Here is a 26,374-nt window from a genome sequence, read left to right on the forward strand (position 1 = left end):
ATTGCCCTGCATCTTCATAAAACAGCAGTAGGACCCCGGAGGAATGTGAGGAGACAGATGAAAAGACCCAAAAAGACGAAGAAGCAAAAGCCCCAGGAGGCTCCTCAGGAGAATGGAATGGAAGACCCATCTGTCTCCTCCAAACCCAAAAAAAAGAAATCTTTTTCCAAGGAGGAGCTGGTTAGTAGTGATCATAAAGAGACAGCTGGCAATGGAAGTCTTACCAAGAGGAAGAAATCTTTCCCCAAAGAGGAACCAGACAGTGACCCTGAAGAGTCAGGAAACAAGAGGGTACCCGAGAAAAAGAGGAAATTCTCTTCCAAGGAGGAGCCTCTCAGCAGTGAACCTGAAGAGACTGCTGCCAGCAAGACCTGCAGCTCCAAGAAAGAGAAAAAGCGCCGAAAGCTGTTCCAGGAAAATGAGAATGGACATTTCCCTAGGAGGGCACAACTTACAGAGATATTTCCCAACCCATCCCCTATAGCACAATAAAAATAAAAACAAATTCACGAGTCCAAAAAAAAAAAAAAAAAGAAAAGAAAAGAAAAGAAAAAAGGAGATGGTTACTAAGTCATGTTACATTTTTGAGAAATAAAACGTATTCATTAAACATTTTTTTAAATTAATGGCACCAAATGCTCAGGTGACCACTTCCCTACGCTCTATGTCCTTGGGTTAGTCAGGCTAGAGATACTGGTTTCAGCTCTGTCACCAAGAAAAGGAACTTTCTCAGTCCACTGCTCTACTTTTTTTTTAATGGAATAAATATTACATTATTTTAAAATGGAGATATAATTGACATATAGCCTGTTAAAAACAAGACAATGGGCCCAATATGGAGACACTTATGCTGAGCATGGAGAAGGCCGCATCTGAGATGGACCTGAGAGAAGCAGGACTTGGATATGGGGGCAGTGTGGGCACTTCATGCACAGGGAACACATGAGCCAAGAAAGGAAGCCAGGGAATGGGGGAAAGACAGAAAGCAGCATTTAGACCCATTTGGCGGTGACCCAAAGGAGAATAATGGTGAGATGAGATGGAAAGGGAGCCTGAGACCTACTGTGGTGGACCCAGGACATTGGTGTGGGGGGGGATTAGTCTGGTTCTGACAGAGGAAAGAGAATCACTGACTGGTTCTGAGTAGGGAGAGACAGCGTCAGGTAAGTCGTCAAGGGTTCAGAAAGGGATAGTGAGCTGCCTAAAGTCACACAGGTAGGAGAGGGGCCAGGCCTCAAACCCTGTTACCCTGATTCCAGAGGTGAAGTGGGGTAGGGGGAAGGACAAAACTAACCCCTACTACGTCCCCACTGTTTCCAGGCACGGAGCTAAGTGTTTCGCACATACTACTAAACCTCACTACAGCCCTATGAGGGAAGAAGCCCAAATTACTGACAAAGATGCCTATCTTTCCTCCAGAAACAAAGGAAAGGGTGATGTGAGAGATGGTGAGGAGACAGACTCAACAGGATCTGGAAGCTGACGGGGCCCGGGAGCAACGGTGGTTGCAGTCACCTTCTCTTCAGCATCCCGCCTGCATCCTATGATCTGCCTCCGTGGGGCCGCTTTGGGATCCGGCTTTCTTCACGCACAAGTTCCTCGCTTTTTATTGAAAACACTTTGTTACTGGAACACCACACAGCTCATGAGCTGCTGGTTTCATATTCCACAAATCGAATGAAAGGAAGCTTTAAAAAGAAGGCTGGGAGGCTGCAGTCCCTGCAAAGGAGAGGAGTCTGCAGTGGCCAGGGACCAAGGGGACTTGGTGGCTCCAACCCAGGTGCCACATCTCTCCTCCCATTGCCACTAAGAGGGGATCAGCAGTGCCTAATCAGGGGCAGAAATGCAGAGGTCAGGCTCCCTCAGGCGGGGGCAGCTTTTTAATCAGCTCATTTACTTTTTATACCACTATTAAAAAGTTATCTACGTAGACAAACAAAAGTTGACTTCCATGTTATAGTCACACAGTAACAAATTCAAAATGCTATGTAACAAATCAGGTATTTGGCCTCTGGGTTATCACCTCTGTGTGTGCTGATAAATAGATATATATTGGTTTTATCTTCCCTCCTTTTATATTTGTCTATAAAAATATACAGAGGGCTTCCCTGGTGGCGCAGTGGTTGAGAGTCCGCCTGCCGATGCAGGGGACACGGGTTCGTGCCCCGGTCCGGGAAGATCCCACATGCCGTGGAGCGGCTGGGACCGTGAGCCGTGGCCGCTGAGCCTGCGCGTCCGGAGCCTGTGCTCCGCAACGGGAGAGGCCACAACAGTGAGAGGCCGGCGTACCGCAAAAAAGAAAAAATATATATATATACATAATGGTTTCAAGTATGTATTTAAGTTGTTTCTAAGCTACTGGACTGAATACAAATGCTAATTATCTTCCTGGTTCTTACTCCCAGGACCAAATGCCCACATTCTTCCTCAACGTCTCCGCTTCCAGAGCAGCTCAGAGCCTAAACAGGTCTCAACTGTCCTGAGGAGACAGAGGAAAGAGAGAGGCTTATCCCCAGCACTCTTCCTTCTCCTTCTCAGGAGGACGCCTTTAGCCTGAAATGAATCTCGCTTTTGACTACTAGACTTCTTTTTTTTTTTTTTTTTTTTTTTGTGGTATGCAGGCCTCTCACTGTTGTGGCCTCTCCCGTTGCGGAGCACAGGTTCTGGACGTGCAGGCTCAGCGGTCATGGCTCACGGGCCCAGCCGCTCCGCGGCATGTGGGATCCTCCCGGACCGGGGCACGAACCCATGTCCCCTGGATCGGCAGGCGGACTCTCAACCACTGCGCCACCAGGGAAGCCCTTAACTACTAGACTTCTTAAAGATGCAAGGCGGACTCTTTTGAACATTTTGGACATCATACAATCCAAGACATATTTCAAATGACTTCTTTATCAGCACCGTTATCTATAGCAAATGTGGTGGTGATCTTCAGGGTGCTCAGAATAGAGGTGGAGAAAAACTACCCTGTGATTCATGAAGCTTCTGTTCTGCTGTGGGGCTGGTTTTATGAATGGGTCAGGTAGGTACAGGTTGTCACTAAGGGAAAGCTAAAAACCGTTGTGTTTATTTCAGAATTCAGTGAACCATTAATTCACACACCACTGAAATGTGCTGCCCTCTGACAATTCAAAGACACTCCAGACCATTGTGGGATCCCAGGATCAACCTCCAGAAGAAGAACAAAAGACACTACAGAAGTGAGCAGCTGGCCCATTCTACCTTCTCTCTCACCAGAACAAAATCACGCTTCAAAAGGGCACAGCTGTGCTGTTTCATGGACACATCAGCATTTGTACAGGATTCAATCTGCGCTACACGGAACATTCTCTAAGCAGAATCTGTTTGCTTATGCAAAGGAATTTATCTTCTGATGAGTGTATTAACTCCCGAGAGCTTCTCAAACAGCTTTACGGCCATGCCTGAGGCTCACTGCCTTTTTCTGTTTGCCTAAGAAGTACCCATGGCATCACCGCCACACTGCACTTCTGGTCCTGACAGGATATCAAAACAGTCTCCTAAGGACAAAAGTAATGGCTCTGATGCACTCACACATGGACTTTAGAATAAAAAGGGAAAGTGATGACCTTTATTGAATACATTGCCATGAGGCTTGGGGGACCTTTGTTCCCCAACCACAGATTGAAACCAGGCCCACGGCAGTGAAAGCACCGAGACTTAACCACTGGACCACCAAGGAATTCCTGCTATTTTTTTTTAAGTTAGATTCTTATTTGAAATATGTATTTGAAATGGCTTAAATAGCTAAATATAAACAATACAGAAAATAAGACGGAAACACAGGTGAATACTTTCCTGTTTTTTACATGCATAAGCGTAGGAGCAATCGTTTAAAAAAAAAAAAACTGACAAATTTTATCTTTCAGACAATATGTAAGAGGGATGTCTCCAGGTTTTCTTTTAAAAGTCACGAGAGCATCCTGCATTACTTAAACCGATTCCCCAACCTGAGGAACTTAGAAGAGGGCAGGGAGGTAGGTACAAAGCAATTAGAGTATACCTTTCATAAAAGGGGTAGGGCTGGCTACAATTCTGGGTAAAATGAAATATGCCTCGGTCAGCAAGAATCAAACCGAACATCACTAGTCAATTCTACTTTCTTGCCAAAACTTAACTAAGCTAAATTTAAACAAGCCATCCTGTTATCTAAAATCAAAGAGCTGGTTTCTTCTGTAATCTCTTTTCCTAGATTGGTCACTTTTTTCCTTTTTCTTTTGTAGCATCACATTAAGAATTCCAACTAATATTCTTCTGAGGCTATTTCTTAAGTGAGTTGTGATTACTGTTTCCTGAAAGTCTTCCCTTTGGTTTCTGTAAGATGCAGAAGGACTGAGCACACTGAGTTTTCCCACAGTCATCATGAAACGCCAATATCAAAAATGCTCACATTTCATTAAACGTGACAGCGCCTTCCTGCCCCATAGCTCAGTGAAGCACTCCAACAACTTAAAAGGAAACATGTCCCTCCCTGCAGTTGCCCAGGCTGAGATCACAGATAGGGCTCTTGCCTTTGTGGAAACTGATGTCATTCCAGAGAAGTCGGCATTGCTTCCATCAACATAAAAGATGCAGCTGATGAAACAACCTTAGCCACTGGAGACAGACATCAAAAACAACGGGAACTACGAACGTGCAGCCTGCAAAAAGGAGACCCCAAACACAGTAAGATAAGCAAAATGAGAAGACAGAAAAACACACAGCAGATGAAGGAGCAAGATAAAAACCCACCAGACCTAACAAATGAAGAGGAAATAGGCAATCTACCTGAAAAAGAATTCAGAATAATGATAGTAAGGATGATCCGAAATCTTGGAAGTAGAATGGACAAAATGCAAGAAACAGTTAACAAGGACCTACAAGAACTAAAGATGAAACAAGCAACGATGAACAATGCAATAAATGAAATTAAAAGTACTCTAGATAGGATCAATAGCAGAATAACTGAGGCAGAAGAACGGATAAGTGACCTGGAAGATAAAGCAGTGGAAATAACTACTGCAGAGCAGAATAAAGAAAAAAGAATGAAAAGAACTGAGGACAGTCTCAGAGAGCTCTGGGACAACATGAAACGCACCAACATTCGAATTATAGGGGTTCCAGAAGAAGAAGAAAAAAAGAAAGGGACTGAGAAAATATTTGAAGAGATTATAGTTGAAAACTTCCCTAATATGGGAAAGGAAATAGTTAATCAAGTCCAGGAAGCACAGAGAGTCCCATACAGGATAAATACAAGGAGAAATACGCCAAGACACATATTAATCAAACTATCAAAAATTAAATACAAAGAAAGCATATTAAAAGCAGCAAGGGAAAAACAACAAATAACACACAAGGGAATCCCCATAAGGTTAACAGCTGATCTCTCAGCAGAAACCCTACAAGCCAGAAGGGAGTGGCAGGACATACTGAAAGTGATGAAGGAGAAAAACCTGCAACCAAGACTACTCTACCCAGCAAGGATCTCATTCAGATTTGATGGAGAAATTAAAACCTTTACAGACAAGCAAAAGCTGAGAGAGTTCAGCACCACCAAACCAGCTTTACAACAAATGCTAAAGGAACTTCTCTAGATAAGAAACGCAAAAGAAGGAAACGACCTATAATAACGAACCCAAAACAATATAGAAAATGGGAATAGGAACATACATATCGATAATTACCTTAAATGTAAATGGACTAAAAGCTCCCACCAAAAGACACAGATTGGCTGAATGGATACAAAAACAAGACCCTTATACATGCTGTCTACAAGAGACCCACTTCAGAACTAGAGACACATACAGACTGAAAGTAAGGGGATGGAAAAAGATATTCCATGCAAATGGAAACCAAAAGAAAGCTGGAGTAGCAATTCTCATATCAGACAAAATAGACTTTAAAATAAGGACTATTAAAAGGAATAAAGAAGGACACTACATAATGATCAAGGGATCGATCCAAGAAGAAGATATAACAATTGTAAATATTTATGCACCCAACATAGGAGCACCTCAATACGTAAGGCAAATACTAACAGCCATAAAAGGGGAAATTGACAGTAACACATTCATAGTAGGGGACTTTAACACCCCACTTTCACCCATGGACAGATCATCCAAAATGAAAATAAATAAGGAAACACAAGCTTTAAATGATACATTAAACAAGATGGACTTAATTGATATTTACAGGACACTCCATCCAAAAACAACAGAATACACATTTTTCTCAAGTGCTCATGGAACATTCTCCAGGATAGATCATATCTTGGGTCACAAATCAAGCCTTGGTAAATTTAAGAAAATTGAAATTGTATCAAGTATCTTTTCTGACCACAACGCCATGAGACTAGATATCAATTACAGGAAAAGATCTGTAAAATATACAAACACATGGAGGCTAAACAATACACTACTTAATAATGAAGTGATCACTGAAGAAATCAAAGAGGAAATAAAAAAATACCTAGAAACAAATGACAATGGAGACACAACGACCCAAAACCTATGGGATGCAGCAAAAGCAGTTCTAAGGGGGAAGTTTATAGCAATACAAGCCCACCTTAAGAAGCAGGAAACATCTCGAATAAACAACCTAACCTTGCACCTCAAGCAATTAGAGAAAGAAGAACAAAAAAGCCCCAAAGCTAGCAGAAGGAAAGAAATCATAAAAATCAGATCAGAAATAAATGAAAAAGAAATGAAGGAAACGATAGCAAAGATCAATAAAACTAAAAGCTGGTTCTTTGAGAAGATAAACAAAATAGATAAACCACTAGCCAGACTCATCAAGAAAAAAAGGGAGAAGACTCAAATCAATAGAATTAGAAATGAGAAAGGAGAAATAACAACTGACACTGCAGAAATAAAAAAAATCATGAGAGATTACTACAAGCAACTCTATGCCAATAAAATGGACAATCTGGAAGAAATGGACAAATTCTTAGAAATGCACAACCTGCCAAGACTGAATCAGGAAGAAATAGAAAATATGAACAGACCAATCACAAGCACTGAAATTGAAACTGTGATTAAAAATCTTCCAACAAACAAAAGCCCAGGACCAGATGGCTTCACAGGTGAATTCTATCAAACGTTTAGAGAAGAGCTAACACCTATCCTTCTCGAACTCTTCCAAAATATAGCAGAGGGAGGAACACTCCCAAATTCCTTCTACGAGGCCACCATCACCTTGATACCAAAACCAGACAAGGATGTCACAAAGAAAGAAAACTACAGGCCAATATCACTGATGAACATAGATGCAAAAATCCTCAACAAAATACTAGCAAACAGAATCCAACAGCACATTAAAAGGATCATACACCATGATCAAGTGGGGTTTATTCCAGGAATGCAAGGATTCTTCAATACACGCAAATCTATCAATGTGATAAACCATATTAACAAATTGAAGGAGAAAAACCATATGATCATCTCAATAGATGCAGAGAAAGCTTTCGACAAAATTCAACACCCATTTATGATAAAAACCCTCCAGAAAGTAGGCATAGAGGGAACTTTCCTAAACATAATAAAAGCCATATATGACAAGCCCACAGCAAACATCATCCTCAATGGTGAAAAACTGAAAGCATTTCCACTAAGATCAGGAACAAGACAAGGTTGCCCACTCTCACCACTCTTATTCAACATAGTTTTGGAAGTTTTAGCCACAGCAATCAGAGAAGAAAAGGAAATAAAAGGAATCCAAATCGGAAAAGAAGAAGTAAAGCTGTCACTGTTTGCAGATGACATGATACTATACATAGAGAATCCTAAAGATGCTACCAGAAAACTACTAGAGCTAATCAATGAATTTGGTAAAGTAGCAGGATACAAAATTAATGCACAGAAATCTCTGGCATTCCTATATACTAATGATGAAAAATCTGAAAGTGAAATCAAGAAAACACTCCCATTTACCATTGCAACAAAAAGAATAAAATATCTAGGAATAAACCTACCTAAGGATACGAAAGACCTGTATGCAGAAAACTATAAGACACTGATGAAAGAAATTAAAGATGATACAAATAGATGGAGAGATATACCATGTTCTTGGATGGGAAGAATCAACATTGTGAAAATGACTCTACTACCCAAAGCAATCTACAGATTCAATGCAATCCCTATCAAACTACCACTGGCATTTTTCACAGAACTAGAACAAAAAATTTCGCAATTTGTATGGAAACACAAAAGACCCCGAATAGCCAAAGCAATCTTGAGAACGAAAAAAGGAGCTGGAGGAATCAGGCTCCCTGACTTCAGACTATACTACAAAGCAACAGTAATCAAGACAGTATGGTACTGGCACAAAAACAGAAAGATAGATCAGTGGAACAGGATAGAAAGCCCAGAGATAAACCCACGCACATATGGACACCTTATCTTTGATAAAGGAGGCAGGAATGTACAGTGGAGAAAGGACAGCCTCTTCAATAAATGGTGCTGGGAAAACTGGACAGGTACATGTAAAAGTATGAGATTAGATCACTCCCTAACACCATACACAAAAATAAGCTCAAAATGGATTAAAGACCTAAATGTAAGGCCAGAAACTATCAAACTCTTAGAGGAAAACATAGGAAGAAGAACACTCTATGACATAAATCACAGCAAGATCCTTTCTGACCCACCTCCTAGAGTAATGGAAATAAAAACAAAAATAAACAAATGGGACCTAATGAAACTTCAAAGCTTTTGCACAGCAAAGGAAACCATAATCAAGACCAAAAGACAACCCTCAGAATGGGAGAAAACATTTGCAAATGAAGCAACTGACAAAGGATTAATCTCCAAAATTTACAAGCAGCTCATGCAGCTCAATAACAAAAAAACAAACAACCCCATCCAAAAATGGGCAGAAGACCTAAACAGACATTTCTCCAAAGAAGATATACAGAATGCCAACAAACACATGAAAGAATGCTCAACATCATTACTCATTAGAGAAATGCAAATCAAAACTACAATGAGATATCATCTCACACCAGTCAGAATGGCCATCATCAAAAAATCTAGAAACAATAAATGCTGGAGAGGGTGTGGAGAAAAGGGGACACTCTTGCACTGCTGGTGGGAATGTGAATTGGTTCAGCCACTATGGAGAACAGTATGGAGGTTCCTTAAAAAACTACAAATAGAATTACCATATGACCCAGCAATCCCACTACTGGGCATATACCCTGAGAAAACCAAAATTCAAAAAGAGTCATGTACCAAAATGTTCATTGCAGCTCTATTTACAATAGCCCGGAGATGGAAAGAACCTAAGCGCCCATCATCGGACGAATGGATAAAGAAGATGTGGCACATATACACAATGGAATATTACTCAGCCTTAAAGCGAAATGAAATTGAGATATTTGTAATGAGATGGATAGACCTAGAGTCTGTCATACAGAGTGAAGTAAGTCAGAAAGACAAAGACAAATACCGTATGCTAACACATATATATGGAATTTAAGGGGAAAAAATGTCATGAAGAACCTAGGGATAAGACAGGAATAGAGGCGCAGACCTACTGGAGAACGGACTTGAGGATATGGGGAGGGGGAAGGGTGAGTTTTGACAGGGCGAGAGAGAGTCATGGACATATACACACTAACAAACGTAGTAAGGTAGATAGCTAGGGGGAAGCAGCCGCAAGGCACAGGGATATTAGCTCGGGGCTTTGGGACAGCCTGGAGGGTTGGGAGGGGGAGAGTGGGAGGGAGGGAGACGCAAGAGGGAAGACACATGGGAGCACATGTATATGTATAGCTGATTCACTTTGTTATAAATCAGAAACTAACACACCATTGTAAAGCAATTATACCCCAATAAAGATGTTAAAAAAAAAAAAAATAATAAATAAATAAATAAATAAAAAGATGCAGCTGATTAATTTCAGGCATGCTGCAGCTTCTTTCCTTCCAAACGCTAAGCATTCAATACAGCGGGACAACCCAGAGTACATGCTAAGAGTTTACTGGAGCCAATAAATGCAGTTAACTAAAAAAAAAAAAAAGGATGCCAATTTCTCCAACATCTCCTCTTTTACAAAGGGAAATATATTTTCTTCTCCCGGCCATCACAGAACGAGAAGGGTCCCACAAGTACGACCCCACATTCTTCCAACCTCTAAGGTGCTCTCCAGCGGTATACTTCCAGGAAAGCGCCATTGCCCACTGGAGTCACTAAGTCACCATTCACTGCTTTGCTTCTTCGTTCCGCCGGCAATCGTGTGCTGCCTCTCTCCACCCAACTGAAAACACTTTCTCTAAGTCTAAAGAGCACTTAAGACCTTCTGGTGGCTAAATACAAGAGCTCCTCCAATTAAAAAGAAAAAAAAAATCCCCACTCAAACCACCTTCTCCACTAGCTGCCATGCCTTTCTTTCCTCCCTATCACAGCTTAACTTCTTAAAGGAGTTGTGGCTGCCATTCCCTCACCTCCCACTTCCATTGTGCTCACACATTTCTTCAACCCCGCTCGCTGGCTTCTGGGGTCGACATGCAGATGAAACAGTTCTCACTAAGGTGCCCAAAGATCAACAGGGCTCAGTCTCCACCAGGCATGACCTCCCAAACTGGGAGCAGAAAGGACCCATTTTCTAAAGACAGCTGCAAACAAAGGTGTTTGCACCCCATCCTGGGATTACTAAGAGATGGACAACTGACTGCTCCCCCAACCACCTCCCTACCCCACACCCGGCCCCACCCTATCCCCAAGCTGGTAAGAGGACCGAGGAAGAGACTCCTTCAAGCCCCTAGGTTCCTGGCTTAATGGGGAGTGCTGATGTATGTTGGGGGAGGGGATGAAGAGACTTCATCCAGAGACTGGGCATGCCTGCAAGAAGGGGAGACTTTTACTCCCACAGTGGATAACAGTGGGCACGTTGATTTGTCCCGCCCCTACCAGACTAAAAGAAAGGAAAACTACAGGAAGACAGCAGGGCAGAAAAAAGCCCCAGATCTGCTTGGTTCACAGAACAACCGATTAAGGTGACTAGTTGAGCATCTTACTAACACGCACCCTTAAGGGCCTCCTGCCAGGGCCAGGGCGTCCCAGCATCTGTTCCAGTTACATTAGAGGCAATTAACCCTTCCCTCTGCCTCCTCCGCACCCAACATAGGAAACACGGCTGGAGCCCATTAGAAGGACAGGGGGGAGGGGTCCCAGAGGCAGACCACCCTCCTCCTCACTTCAAGTTGCTCAAACCACAAGGCTGGCAAGAGATGAGCTCAGGCAAAGCTTTAAATCAAACGTCTATTTTCCTCACCGTGGTATTCCCAGATGTAACCAAGGAGGTGGCACATGGTAGGCTTAATAACTTTCTGTTGAATAAATGAACAGCTTCTTCTTAACCCTCACCCTCTGTGTCGTTTCTGCCTCATTTCATTCATTTGCTCATTCAGTCACTTCTACACAAATGTTTGTTTTTTTCTTTGTTTGGTTGGGTTTTTTTGTGTTTTTTAACATCTTTATTGGAGTATAATTGCTTTTCAATGGTGTGTTAGTTTCTGCTTTATAACAAAGTGAGTCAGCTATACATATACATATATTCCCGTATCTCCCCCCTCTTGCGTCTCCCTCCCATACTCCCTATCCCACCCCTCCAGGTGGTCACAAAGCACCGAGCTGATCTCCCTGTGCTATGCAGCTGCTTCCCACTAGCTATCTATTTTACATTTGGTAGTGCATATATATCAATGCTACTCTCTCACTTCATCCCAGCTTACCCTTCCCCCTCCCCGTGTCCTCAAGTCCATTCTCTAGTAGGTCTGTGTCTTTATTCCCATCCTGCCCCTAGGTTCTTCATGACCATTTTTTTTTTTTTTTAGATTCCATATATATGTGTTAGTATACACTAGTTGTTTTTCTCTTTCTGACTTACTCCACTCTGTATGACAGACTCTAGGTCCATCCACCTCACTACAAATAACTCAATTTCATTCCTTTTTATGGCTGAGTGATATTCCATTGTATATATGTGCCACATCTTCTTTATCCATTCATCTGTCGATGGACATTTAGGTTGCTTCCATGTCCAGGCTATTGTAAATAGAGCTGCAGTGAACATTGTGGTACATGACTCTTTTTGAATTATGGTTTTCTCAGGGTATATGCCCAGTAGTGGGATTGCTGGGTCGTATGGTAGTTCTATTTTTTGTTTTTTAAGGAACCTCCATATTGTCTTCCATAGTGGCTGTATCAATTTACATTCCCATACACAAATGTTTGCTGAAGGTTGATTCCATACAGTTTAATTATGGAAAGGTGATTGAGGCGTGTTCCCTGCCCTCAAGAAAGTTACTAGAGAAAGTAAGAAAAGTACAAACTTGCAGCTACCACAGTAATTATGTGAACAGTAGCACAGGAGTAATACAAAGTACCAAAGACATTAACTCAAAAAATCCAAACAACTCCCTGAAGTACACCCAGACAGTTTTCCTTATCGGTTTAGATATAGAATTCTCATGCCTGCCTTTCCCATGACCACTGGCCCTTTAACCCTCCTAACTAAAATACATTTACCCTTGATGTGTCAAGGGTAACTGTCTACACACCGCCTTGTGTGTGTGATATCCTGGAGAAAGCCAGGATAATCCAGATTGCTTGGGTCTGGGGTAGGCCAAGGAGATTTCCAAGCACAGCCTTGCATAAAGACCTAGAGAAAGGACAAGGCTTTGCTCGGAACACCACCATATGCAATCTGTCACAGAGGAAATGCTGCTGGTTTAGGATCAAGGTAATGCCAAAGATGTACATGTCCCCTCAGACAGCATCTTAACCACAGGGAGATGGCCATGCATTGTGGAGAACTGAACTACTAAAACATCTACCCAGAAATCACATGTGATTTACAATACTGTTTATTAGTGGACTCAGAATTAATTAGCGTTTAGAGCTACATATTTGCAGAAAGTAAATCACTCTACATGATTTCTGGTTTCCTTGTGATCTTAGCTTATAGTCGCTCAGCAACCATTATTGCTCCCCACATATATTTTTGATAGGTATTTTTAATGACCATTTTCCACCATTATTAGAATAATGAATACATGCTCCGTATAATAAAAAACCTAAAAAGTACAATAAAGTTTATAACAGGAAAAATATCGTACATATTATTACCAACACTGTTAATCTTCTGGTTTATTTCCATTTAACCTCTGATTTCAGAGCTATTTGGAATTAATATGCCTCATAAGCCAACGCTGGGAAAAATCACCAATATACTAGGATATAAACTGCCATCTGTGATCTCTTTCGATGATGAACAAGACTGTATCTTCATGATTGTGAAACAAGTAGTAGATTCAGTTTAAAAAGCTTAAATTCAACGGAGGGAAAATTGGTCAAGAGGGTTGTTTAATGTATGAATGCAAGCTGGCTCTCTTCACTTTTCTTTTTATAAATTTATTTATTTACTTTATTATTTATTTTTGGCAGCGTTGGGTCTTCATTGCTGCGCATGGGCTTTTTCTCGTTGCAGCAAGCAGGGGCTACCCACAGCATGTGGGATCTTCCTGGACCAGGGATTGAACCCATGTCCCCTGCATTGGCAGGCGGATTCTTAACCACTGAGCCATCAGGAAAGTCCCCTCTTCACTATTCTATTTGTCTTTCCAGTAGCCCAATAGTTGGGTAACTATCATTTCAGATACAAACCCCTTTAAAAATAAATGCCTTTGATTGTTTAAAAAGGATATTCTTGTGTGATTCTGGGAGGCACAAAAAACAGAGCTAGTGGTGTTTTCTTGTCAAATATATGGTTGCCATTATTTATCAAGATATCTCACAAGGATTTTATTTTCATCTCAGTATTCCATAATAGACACGCTATTCCAATGATACCTAAAATAAAAACGATCGGCTTACCTAACCAAGAAATCATGCAGTCCAACGTCAAAATACCTGTTGAAGGGAGACAAAGACAAGCATATCAATAGAAGATATTCACAGCAGTGGTGGACTTGACCAAAAATACATCATTCACATTTGGAACATGGTGAATATATGGATTACTCCATGACAGTGGTTCTCGAAGCATGACCCCTGGAGCAACCACAGCAGCATTCCCTGGTCAAATTCTCAGTCTCCACCCTCACACACTGATTCAGAAATCCTGGGGATGAGGCCCAGTAATTAGATTTAACAAGCCCACCAGATGATTCTGATGCAGAACCACTGCTTCATGAGAGCAAAAGTATCTTCTCTCTCTCTCTCCAGAAGCCAGAAAAGTGAACTTCACCACTTTTCCAAAAGGGGAGTCATTTTATATCACTAGTTGTCTCTGATGTTCATTTACTCAAAAATAAATGAAATTATGATTTAAAAGCATGAATCCACACTGGCCAGAGGGAAGAAGAGGGGTGGGGGAAGGTCAACTCTGTTCTTCCATCTCCTCCCGGCCATAGTCCCTGGAGCTTTCCGCAGGAGAGAACGACCCCCCCATATCCGGGTCCGCTCTAGCAGGGAAGGGAGAAGGCAGTTCCACGCACTCGCTGGTGAGCCTGCATTGTTCTTGGGTGTCACCCCAGCATCCAGAAAGCCCTGGGCGGTAGTGGACCCCTTCAGTCACAGCCTCCCTCTGACACCTCCAGACTAGCTCAGTCCATATGAGTGGGACTGCCCTGGTTGCCCTAATGAGCATGCTTGTTCCCCCTAAACCTCTGCCCGCTTAGCCGGTGTCCTTCTCTCACCTTTGGGTCTGGCCCGAGTCATGATGGTGCTGCCCACCAGGTATAATCACTACTCCTAACACCTGGATGGTGGTGGTTATGTGCCACCCACGGGACTGGCCTCCCCAGTTAGCAAGCAGCCTGGGGCAAGCTCGAGGGACTTCTGTCCCTACAGACAGTGAGCAGTGGACTCAGAAATTCCCCCTAGAGTGGGGTCCAACTGCCCAGGCAGGCCCTGACTGTCCCTAGCATCCGGGTCCACCCTAGCCCTTTCCCTGGAACATCTCAGCCTACTTGGCACCCCACCGTCCCTGACATATAGCAGGTGATTATAGGTATTAAGATTCCTTGTGGGATACCTTCTTGACAAGGTTCTTTCATGCGCTCAAGCATCTGTTTATAGATTATAGACACAGGGTAGGTGAGAATAAAGAAACAAAGCCAAAATACGAGGTACCTCATTTATTAGAGCACTTACCTGAAATAGTTATATAATTCAGGGAAACTCAAAGTCAAGGTATTGTGCGTAAATTCCCTCTACCCATAAGCCTCTGAGCAGAGCTCTAGAGGGAGATATACCTGCAGGGGTAGCTGATTTGTTTCAGCTGATTTTACATTGACCTGGATACGGTCAATTCCTATAGTCACATTTAACACAGATTTAAAAAAAGAAACAGAAATGATCCCTCCTCTCAACCAAAACCAAGGCTACATTGCTCAGCCATATAAGTAAAACCCTCATATGACAGACAGCAATTGTACGTCTGCCAGAACAGCAATATGGGCGGTAGAAGTATGTACGGATTAAAACAAAGATTGCAGTCTTTTCAATTACACCAGCAACAGACTCTGTTACAGGAATCAGAGGATGAAACAGACATGAAAGGAATCACAGAGACCCTCAGTGTAGAGGTGCGGTAGGGGAAGAAGACACTGAAGCAATAATGAAAAACCTAATAATATTCATAGAAATTGTTATTCATTTAGCACCTAGAAGGTGGCAATTACTCTGTTCAGTACTCACACACGTACCTGGTTGCCGGCGAGGTGGGTACTGGCATCCCCATTTATCGGTGAAGGAGCTAGAGGGCAGAGGCTAAGTAACTGGCACAGAGCTCACAGCTAGGAGAGGACAGAGCTGGGAGTCAAACTGAGCCCTGACAGCCACGAATTATGTGCTCCTCCCACTAAAAGTACAGGCTCTCACTGCCCCTCATTATTACTAATTGAAAATGGCTGTTGATTTTAAATCAGCGCTCCCTTTCCACCTCCACCTGACCTCTGCTTCCCCCAAAGTGGCTGCCCTGTTCCGGGCAAGCCCACCGTCTCTGCAGGCGCCACCTACCTCCTCGGGTCTTAGAGTCAGCCAGGCTCTGGAAAGTTGTGTCGATTCTCTGGGCTCCAGCTTCCCCACTGGGAAAAATGGAGACCCCTTACTCGTAGGGAGGTTATGAGAATTAAGTGAGAAAATAGAGATATGGGGCTTAGCACAGTGCTTGGTCCACCACGTGTACTCAATAAATAGTAGTCTCCTTTCCTCCAGTTTTTAAGAGTTGTTTTAATGGCAGCACCATTCCTAATAACTCAGCAGGAGAAGCAAGCCACATTAAAAAGAAGGACATATGGGGCTTCCCTGATGGCGCAGTGGTTGAGAGTCCGCTTGCCGATGCAGGGGACACGGGTTCGTGCCCCGGTCCGGGAAGATCCCACATGCCGCGGAGCGGCTGGGCCCATGAGCCACGGCTGCTGGGCCTGCGCGTCCGGAGCCTGTGCTCTGCAACGGGAGAGGCCACAACAGTGAGAGGCCCGCATACCGCAAAAATCAATAAATAAATAAAAAGAAGGACATAAGTTGTCTTACAATGCAGCCCAGAAAGGGAGGCCATTTAATCCAGGGCACGGGCAGGGCCTGAGCCCTGGAGAAGGCGGCAGCAGGGCTGGAACTCTGAGGGGCGAGCACCAAGCTCAGGGCATAGGCAGGCGAGCCGGAGGATCAGTGTCCCACAAAGAGCCTTGAAGCTGAGTGCAGGGGTGAGGGCTGGGGTCACGGGGAGCCTCACCCTGCCTGCCCCGCTCCTGACCAGCATCTCATACTGGCACACCAATACACACCAGTGCACACCCAGCTTCACCTGTAGCTATGGCGGCCCTAAAAGTCGGGGTCTAAATGTACAGAAGTGAGGGACTATGACACAGGTTGTGTTTCAGACTGTTTCCTCTCATACACGTGTGACTGGTGGCGGATGGAATTTGAGGCTGGGACAAGCGGAGGACTTTCAGCATCCTTGTGACAGGCAAGCTGTCAAGAGAACAGTATAAAGAAGGGGTCCCCGACCTTTTTGGCACCAAGGACCAGTTTCGTGGAAGACAATTTTCCCACGGACCGGGGGGCAGGTGGGGGGGCAGAACGGTTCAGGCGGTAATGCGAGCGATGGAGAGCGATGGGGAGTGGCTGGCGAAGCTTCGCTCGCTCCCCAGCCGCTCACCTCCCGCTGTGCAGCCAGGCTCCTAACAGGCCGTGGGCTGCTACTGGCCCGAGGCCCAGGGATTGGGGACCCCTGCTATAAAGGGTTAATAATTACCTGGAAACAAGTAGAATGGAGATGGTCGAGTTGAGGGTGGGATGGGGATTTGCATCAGAAAACGTGACAGGAAAAATGTAAGAGGACAAAAACAGAACTATTTCATAGGTAAACATATCTTACTCCTTTACGGCATTAATTCATCCGGTATTCATTCATTCGATAGATATTCCATCTGGGCCTTCTATGGGCCAGGCATTGGTCTAGCCCTGAGGATGCAGTGGAGGGTAACATAACAAGGCACCTACTTCTCATGGCACTGACATTCTAGGTGGAAGAGGTAAACAACAAATAAGCACTTATATACAGAAGATAACGTCAGAGGGCAGAGAATGCACACACAGTGACAGCACAGAGGGACAGGCCATACAGGCACTCCGGGAAGGCCTCTCTGAGGTGGTGACATTTGGGTTGAGATCTGTATGGTCAGAAAGAGCCAGCTATGCAAAGATCAGAGGATCTAGTGTTCCAGGCAGCAGGACATCCAGAGAAAGGGTCCAGGTTGGGAAGGAATGGGGCAGGTGAGAGATGGAGAAAGAAGGCCAGCATGACTGGAGAATGGTGAGCGAGGGGAGACGGGGACAGCAGAGGTTGGGAGAGGGGGGCAGGGACCAGATCTTAAAGGACTGTGCATGCATGATAAGGAGTTTGGGTTTTAATTTAACATTGATAGGAACAGAGGAGTGGTATTTTTTCCTTTATTTAAATTTCATTCTTCCAGAGGTAGAGCTGTGGTATGCTTTGGTTTGCATATTAAAAAGAACACTCTGGGTGTCCTGAAGAGAATGGATGGTAAGAGAAGCAGGAGGGCAGGGAGACCACTTAAACAGCCATTGCAGTCCAGGTGAGAGATGATGGGGGCTCAGCCCCCAGATGGAAATACTGGAAACGAGAGAGGAGAGACAGGGACGGATTCCAACAGGATTTTGTGTAGAGTCAAAAAGACTTGTTGACAGACTCATGCAGGGTGGAGCAAGTAAAGGAAAGGGAAACATAACCTGCAAAATAGGTGTGAGTGCCTCTTATCACTCAATTTCAAACCAAGCAGCCTCAAAGTCTGGGCTTCTTAGGGAATTACCACCTCAATAATGCTTGGTGACCCACATGCAGATTAAGGGAATGAGAATGGCCTGGTGATTAGTTACACTTAAAAATGGCCCACCTGTTGGGAGAGCTATAAGTCATAGCAATATTTTTTTCTTTTTTTTGTTGTATTAATTTATTGTGGCGAAGTATACATCACATAAAATTTACCATTTTAACCATTTTTAAGTGTATAGTTCAGTGGCATTAAGTACATTCACATTGTTGTAAAACTATTACCATCATCCATCTCCAGAACTTCATCTTCCTCAAGTGACACCCTGGGTTTCCTCTATACAATGGAGAAGCTGATTTGGGCTCCTTCCAAAGGGTTCGGGGTGGGGTCTCACCTGTGGGGCTTTGTCTTTAATTTCAAAACACAAGCAAACCAGTGAACTCTAGAAATATGTTCTCCTTGGTTTTCCTGGATAGATGGAAAAGGTGCCTTAAGGGAGCTAGAGTAGGAAGAGAATACTATTTTTGTTTTTAGATTTGTATGCCAGGCACTGCTAGGCAATCTGTGTATTCTTTCTTTTAATCCTCACAACCACCCTGCAAAATAGGCCCCTGTTTCATAAAGCTGCATGGCCTTATCCCCAGCCACCTAGCTGGCAAACTCCTGAGTCAAGACCTAGCTCAGAGCACCAGATGCCAAAGTCTGTGTTTTTCCCTTCATGCATTTAGCTACTGATTCATTTAACAAATATTTACCTTGTGCCTACAATGTGCCAGGTGGGGGGGATTCAGTAATGCATGGCACATAAGCCCCCTGCTTCAAGGAGAGCAGAGCCTAGTAAAGAGGTGGGAAAGTCAATAATAATTCAATACAGTGCGATCGATATCAAACACTGTCTCCCTCGGTGAATTGCAAACTCCTTAAGGGCAAGAACCAAAGGCAGTCACCAAGTAGATTCTCAGTAAGTATCTATTGGGTGAATCTGAGACAGGTTGGGACCTGGGACCCGGGACTCTTTGCTGCAATGCTTGTACCTGGACAAACGTCTCCCTGGGCAACAGAATACAAAGAAACTATAAGGGACTAAAAATAAATGCATGTGTGCACACAGCTGGGGCAAATTATGAACAAGATATAAAAAGGCCAAAACCCAACTGCCACTTCTGAGGTGCCTGGAGCAAAAGCAGGGCACTGCGCACCATCCCCTCCCCCCCCCACCCCACACTCACAGAGCACCACAAGGGGATGGACAGGTCACCCAAGCCACTCCTCCAGCCCAACCCACCGGTCCGCCCCAACCCTAACCCCATTTAAGGGACCAGCTGGCTCCTCTTCAGGAGCGAGCAAGGGAACCTGTTACCTGTTTTCGCCCCCTGTGCTGCAGCAGGAGTCCCAATAAAGCCTTGCCTGAATTTCTCGTCTGGCCTCTTATCAATTTCTATTGATTAAAGAGTCCAAGCACCCAGATGGGTAACAAGTCAACGTGTGACTGATGTGCTGTCATAAGGCACCAACGCCCCTGCCTGCTCTGGCACTTAGATGCTCAAAAGTAATCATTTAACACATCCATTACTATATGTAAATACATAAAATTAACACCCACAGATAGAAATGGGGCTTCTCTCCTGAAATAACATACCTACCAAACCATAGCACCATTATTCTGATCACCTTTTAAGAAAGTAATCTCTCACGGCTACCAGCTCACAGTAAACCAAGATACCCTTATGAGGAGACATAAGCAGCAGCGGTCCTGTACATATTATTCCTGGTTCCTTAAGGAAAATAAAGATGGGAAATCTTCTGTGTGCATATGTGACATGGACATTTTTGTTGTCTGAACATCACCTGATAGCAGCAACAGCTTGACGGAGGAGAGGGAAATTTGGAACAAGCTGCAGTAACCTAACAAGGCTGTGAATTTCCCATCACAAGACGAGTTCAAGCATGGGTTAAAAGGGTGTTTAGAGGAGACTGAACCATCAGATAGAAAACCGGAATGGATGAACTTAAAGCTGCCACCTAGCCTCAGGCTTCCGACTCCCTGTTTCAGTCACTTTCAGGAAGCATCTCTAAGTACGAAGCCTCACTTCCATAGCAGTAGCTCGTGTCTGATAACCATGAGCAAATCAGTAGACTGTGCCTGGGCTAATGCTTCCACTGCAACCCTGACGGTTTAGTTATTACGATTCTGACTGCTGTTCCTGTTGGGGCCTCACGGTGCATCAAAATTAGGTTCGTACCACCTGCCAGGGTGGTGTGCACTTACATTTACTCACAGAGCACAGAGAACCCCCTCTGAGAAAAGGAAGGGTCAGGCCAACACAGCATGCCCATGGCAGAACTCAGACCAGAGCCCGCAGTTAGATCCAGGATCTGTTCTGCTCTGCCAGGCTGCCTGCCTTTTGGGGTCCTGGTCCTCTCTCCCAGGCTGATCTTGGCTGGTTGGGAGCTGGAGTTTAACAACAACAACAAAAAAGCAATGAACTGTGGCCAGAAGCTGCAAATGTCATATAATCAGTGAGGTATGGTTTAGAACAGTGGTCCCCAACCTTTTTGGCACCAGGGACCGGTTTCGTGGCAGACAATTTTTCCACGGACTGGGGATGGGGTGGGGGATGGTTTGGGGATGATTCAAGCGCATTACATTTGCTGTGCACTTTATTTCTATTGTTATTACCTTGTAATATATGATGAAATAATTACACAACTCACCATAATGCAGACTCAGTGGCAGCCCTGAGCTTGTTGTCACTTGCCACTCACTGATAGGGTTTTGATATGAGTCTGCAAGCAGTTGATTTATTATGGTCTCTGTGCAGTCAAACCTCTCTGCTGATGATAATCTGTATTTGCAGCCATTCCCCAGTGCTAGCATCACCGCCTCAGCTCCCCCTCAGATCATCAGGCATTAGATTCTCATAAGGAACCTAGATCCCTCGCACGCGCAGTTCACAGTAGGGTTCACGCTCCTATGAGAATCTAATGCCGCCGCTGATCTGACAGGAGGCGGAGCTCAGGCGGTGATGTGAGTGATGGGGAGCGGCTGTAAATACAGATGAAGCTTCGCTCACTTGCCCGCTGCTCACCTCCTGCCGTGAGACCCAGTTCCTAACAGGCACTGGTCCTGGCCTGGGGGTTGAGGACCCCTGGTTTAGAACCACTGTTGTTATGGCCACTTAGCATGACACATGTGGGGCAGTATTTGGTGAGGTACCATATTCAGATCTCAATCCTTGCCTCGCCTTCTTCAATGTACAATCCTCACAGTTTTTCATCTCCAGACCTGTTTATCCCACGAGTGGGCTGCCAAAGTTTAGCTCTCACATTCCTACCTGGGAAGTCTGAAGACTGACTTAGAGGGCTGGAGGTCAAAACGAAATCAAATCACTAGGAGAATAAAGTTTACACCCAGACTCAAGAAACCCTGATTAGTTCTGGTTGGGCTACCTAACTTAATTTCAAAGAGTGAAAAAGACCTTAAAGTTTACCGGCTCTAACCTCCTCACTTGGCAGATTAGGAAAGAAAGGATAAGGAAGATGAAATAATTTGAAACACAATGAGCAGCAGAGCTGAGGCTTAACAGCCCAGGTCCCCTAGACCCCAGTTCTAATTTATTCAAAGTGTCACAATAGCGCCCTCCTCTCGGCCTCAATCAGCGTCTTTATTTTCTGAGAATGCTCAGGACGTAATATTGTTACTTAGAACAGGCTTCCTGTGGACATCATATAATAACTGACATCAGGGCACACCATCTCCATCACCACCTGTAAAAGTCACGTGTATAGAGTCTGCAGCATGCCATTCCCTCACTTTCTTATGCTCTTCCACAGTCTGGTCCAGTCTGGATCTAACCTGCCTATCAATTTGAGATTAGAGCCTGCACGGTCACAAACAGAAAGTGATGTGGGGAAAACAGGGAAAAGTGAAAGTGAAGTTAGGCCAATCAGATCCCAGTTGGCAGCCAAAACATGTTTGGTGAAACACAGTTTGACGGGAAGGTAGAAAATGAGAATTGTAGCCCTGGGAGGACAAATTCTCAAAAACAAACATAGTGAAAGCTAGTGCCAGGTTTTCACATGACAGCTCTTCACTTCATCAGACAAGTGTGTCTGCCATCAGATTATCAGGGAGCAAATTCTGAGAAAATAACCCCAAAGCCTAGAGATCTGGACATCTCATACTGTCGGAGAAAGACAAGAAGAGAAGGCACAGTGCCAGGCATAAGTGGCTCGGGAGTGAAGAGCTTTCCCAAACTACAGTGGAAACCACATCCCATGTTTCCTTAGGTGGAATTAGAAATTCGAGGTCTGCTCTCTGGCTCTCCCACTTCATAGTATTTGATCTCAGGCAAAAAAAATAAATCATCCCTGCACGTCTCAGTTTCCTTCACTGTGGCATGGAGATGATGATACCTACAGTGCCAAAAAGGAATAAATGTAGTGGGTGCAAGTGCATTCTACAAATGTTTGAGATTATTTTCTCTCCTCCTCAGTCTTTATTATGCTCCTAAAAACTCTTCTCCAAACTGCATTAGTGCTATTTATATTGATTCATTTATCCCACAAATATTTATGGAGCCCCTTCCAAATGTCATGCACTGCAATAGATGCTTAGAATATAACAGTGAACAAGAAAGCTAAGTTCCTACGCTTGTGTACCTTCTAGAAACAGGTCCTTTATCCAATGTGTGACTTGAAAATATATTCTCGCAGTCTGTAGCTTGTCTTTTTATTTTCTTAAAATTGTCTTTTGAAGTGCAAAAATTTTGAATTTTTAAATGTCCAACTTATCAACTTTTCTTTTACGGATCATGCTTTCAGTGTCATGGCTAAGACATCTTTGCCTAACCCACAGTCTTGAAGATATTTCTCCTACGTTTTCTTCTAAAAGCTTTAAGTTTTGCTCTTATATTTAAGTCGCTGAGCTATTTGAAGTTAACTTTTGTGCCTGGTGATCTAAGTTCATCTTGCTTTTCATTTCTTCATGTAAAACTATCCACTAGACATACTGGCCAACATGAAAGGTCACTGGCAGCTTGGACCAGTGCAGTCTCACTGAGTGGCTGAAATGGAAGCCAGGCCAGAGTGAAGAGTGAATGGGAAGGAGAGGAAGCAGGGACAGTGGGTATAAATAACTCCCAGGTTGGGTATACAGTGTGGTCCTAAAGGGGAGAAGGGAGGGTCGTAGCTTCAGAAGGATGAGAGGTGTGGTTTTTTTGTCCACCTAGGGGGAAATTTTCCATTGTGCCAAGGGATGGGTGCAGAAGCCAGCGGAATTAGTAGAGGGAGGTCTTTTAACAGAGTATGAGACAGTCATCCGTTGAGAGAAAAATGGATAAGAGTTACGTGGTAGACATTTGCTGCTTCTGTTTGCTTGTTTATTTTTGGGGAAGTCTGACATCCTTCTGGGGACCTCCCTCTCACCCACTGTGTCCAGTTCTAGTGAGATAGTCAGTTCCTGTTTCTGCCTTCCTGAGGAGGATAGGAAAGACACCGAGGCTAAGCCAATGGGATTCTTGTTCTCAGGATTATATTTCAAATATAGAGACAGCAAGGAAGAAAAAAAAAAAAAGAATTAAGGCTGATCCACCCCAGATGTTGCACTTTGATATGTCCATAACACTTTTCTGATGTGGCTACAACAAATTCTACTAAAGAAGCAATTCTGTGCTTCTTTGTTCTATTCTATTCCTAATGCACAAGTCCTTGTCCACTAGAACAATAATCAATAATGTCTCAATAGAGCTTTACATTTACAAAGCACTGTCACAAACAGTTCTTAACAAACTGTAAGGAAAATCAGGGCTCGTATATTATGCCCATTTGCTAGCTAAGGAAGCCAATGCAGGGTGCCTAACAGGGCCTGGCCCACAGGCTCAATAAATACATGAATGAATGAATAAATGCATGAATGAAGGTTAAATGATTTGCCTACAATCATAGTTAATAAGGAACCCAACTTCAACTTGAACTCAGATCTCCTCATTAAAAATTCAGGGCTTTAGGACATGGAAGCAACGTAAGTGTCCATCAACAGATGAAAGGATAAAGAAGATGTGGCACATATATAAAATGGAATATTACTCAGCCATAAAAAGGAATGAAACTGAGTTATCTGTAGTGAGGTGGATGGACCTAGAGACTGTCATACAGAGTGAAGTAAGTCAGAAAGAGAAAAACAAATACCGTATGCTAACACATATACAAGGAATCCAAAAAAAAAAAAAGAAAGAAAGAAAATGGTCAGAAAAACCTAGGGGCAAGACGGGAAAAAAAAATTCAGGGCTTTTAAAGTGACATATATTATAAATCAAATGAGATATGCTTATCAAAAGATTGTGTTTGTAATTTCTGGACTAGGAAAGATTTTTTTTTTATTATTCTTAAGAAGAATACACTGGGTTTGGATGCCTGAAACATAGTAATAGGGGATATTAATTGCTGAGGTAGGACTATGGTAGCGGGGGTCCCCTCACATTAATAAAATTAAAGCACCTACTGATGGGATGGACAGGGTCTTGTAAAAAATCAAACAAACTGGGCTTCCCTGGTGGCGCAGTGGTTGAGAGGCCGCCTGCCGATGCAGGGCACACGGGTTCGTGCTCCGGTCCGGGAGGATCCCACATGCCGTGCAGCGGCTGGGCCCGTGAGCCACGGCCACTGAGCCTGCAAGTCCGGAGCCTGTGCTCCGCAAAGGGAGAGGCCACAACAGTGAGAGGCCCACGTACCACAAAAAAAAAAAAAAAAAAAAAAAAAATCAAACAAACCAAAAGACCCCCCAAAAAACAAACACAGTGTCCAGCTGCTCACGAAACAGGTATTTACATTATAACAGCAGGGGAGGCATTCAGTAAGGGCTTCCCAGAGGAGGTAATGTTCTAGCTGGGGTTTGTAGGATAAATAGAAGTTGGCCCATCTTGGGTGGGAAGTGCCATTGAGGCAGCATGTCAATTCCGTGGTGCTTAGGCTCCTCCCCCTGGAAGCCAGTTACTAGGACCCCCACAGAACATCACTATGGTCTGGAATCTAAAATATTGCTGAGTAGGAGGAGAGCTGGCTCCAGAGCCATAGGAGATGGTGATAGATGTACTCTTCTCTCTCCCAAGCAGCACTTGCAGTGATGATGCCCAGAAGGCAACCAGAAGCAACAAGATAAAAGGAGAGAAAACATACCCCCATGGAATTGCTGATACGGCCCTCCTGATCTTTCTGCCCAGGTTGCTCTTGACAACCTGACTACCGAATTATCTCCAAACAGAAAATGAGGACATCTGATCTTCGCCTTTCGTTCCCCCATCAGGGAAGATATATAGAGACATGGGCCTCAGCTTCTGTTTATAAAGTAAACTGGACCCAAGATACTCAGTGTTTCAGGAACCTCGACAAAGTAGGTCAGGCCTCAGAAGGTTGGGATTGGGAACTAGGCAATTAAACAAGTCAATACTTATCCCCCAAATGCCACCAAAACACAGGAATTTAACACAGAGCAAATGTTAACACAGTCTTAAAAGCTGAAAAGTCTTCCCTGTACATGTATATTTACAATCAGTCATCTGATTAAAATCCTGTTCCACCATACAGCATTTCTCTTGTGCATACAACATTACAATGAGTGATCACTCGTGCCATGTGCCTCATAAAGCTGTTCATTATGGTCTGAAAAATTGCATCACGTGACCATCAATGATCTAGTTTCACTCCTTGGGACAGTCAAACATTTGGTTCTGCCACTATTAATAATCGAAGGCCAATAGGTTTGAAAAGACAGAAATAAGACTCAAGTATGTTTAACTGGGGTGAGGGACACAGGTTCTTCCTCTTTTTTTATACTGAAACAAAAGATTCATTATCATAATTGGAATTTCAAAAACATGTAATATATATATTATATATATCATTATATATAAAAATGATACTTGAGAATACATTTTATAAATAAATTTGATATTGGCGTCAATTCTCACTAATTTGTGCCCTTCCCCTCTTCAGTTTTATTTTCGTACTAATTATATATGGGAGCCTTGATAAGAATGCCCCTTTGTTATTTATTCCCTACTTGACTGTCCAAGATGTCAG

The 26,374-nt window shown here is 43.5% G+C and overlaps 1 protein-coding gene across 11 annotated transcripts in view; it reads right to left on the minus strand.

Annotated features, from left to right (window-relative positions):
• The window catches only part of HHAT (hedgehog acyltransferase), a 361,867-nt gene that overhangs the window by 142,430 nt on the left and 193,063 nt on the right, over positions 1-26,374 (minus strand). For all 11 annotated transcript variants that reach the window (XR_004347122.1, XR_004347123.1, XM_032614697.1 and 8 more), the window contains one exon: positions 13,872-13,907. Coding sequence is in view for 9 of the 11 variants with exons in the window: in XM_032614697.1 (XP_032470588.1) it covers positions 13,872-13,907 (36 nt within the window). In the remaining 2 variants the exon portion in view is untranslated. The remainder of the gene's footprint in view (positions 1-13,871; positions 13,908-26,374) is intronic.

This window comes from Phocoena sinus, chromosome 1 (genome assembly GCF_008692025.1).
Source record: "Phocoena sinus isolate mPhoSin1 chromosome 1, mPhoSin1.pri, whole genome shotgun sequence".
Lineage (NCBI taxonomy): Eukaryota > Metazoa > Chordata > Mammalia > Artiodactyla > Phocoenidae > Phocoena > Phocoena sinus.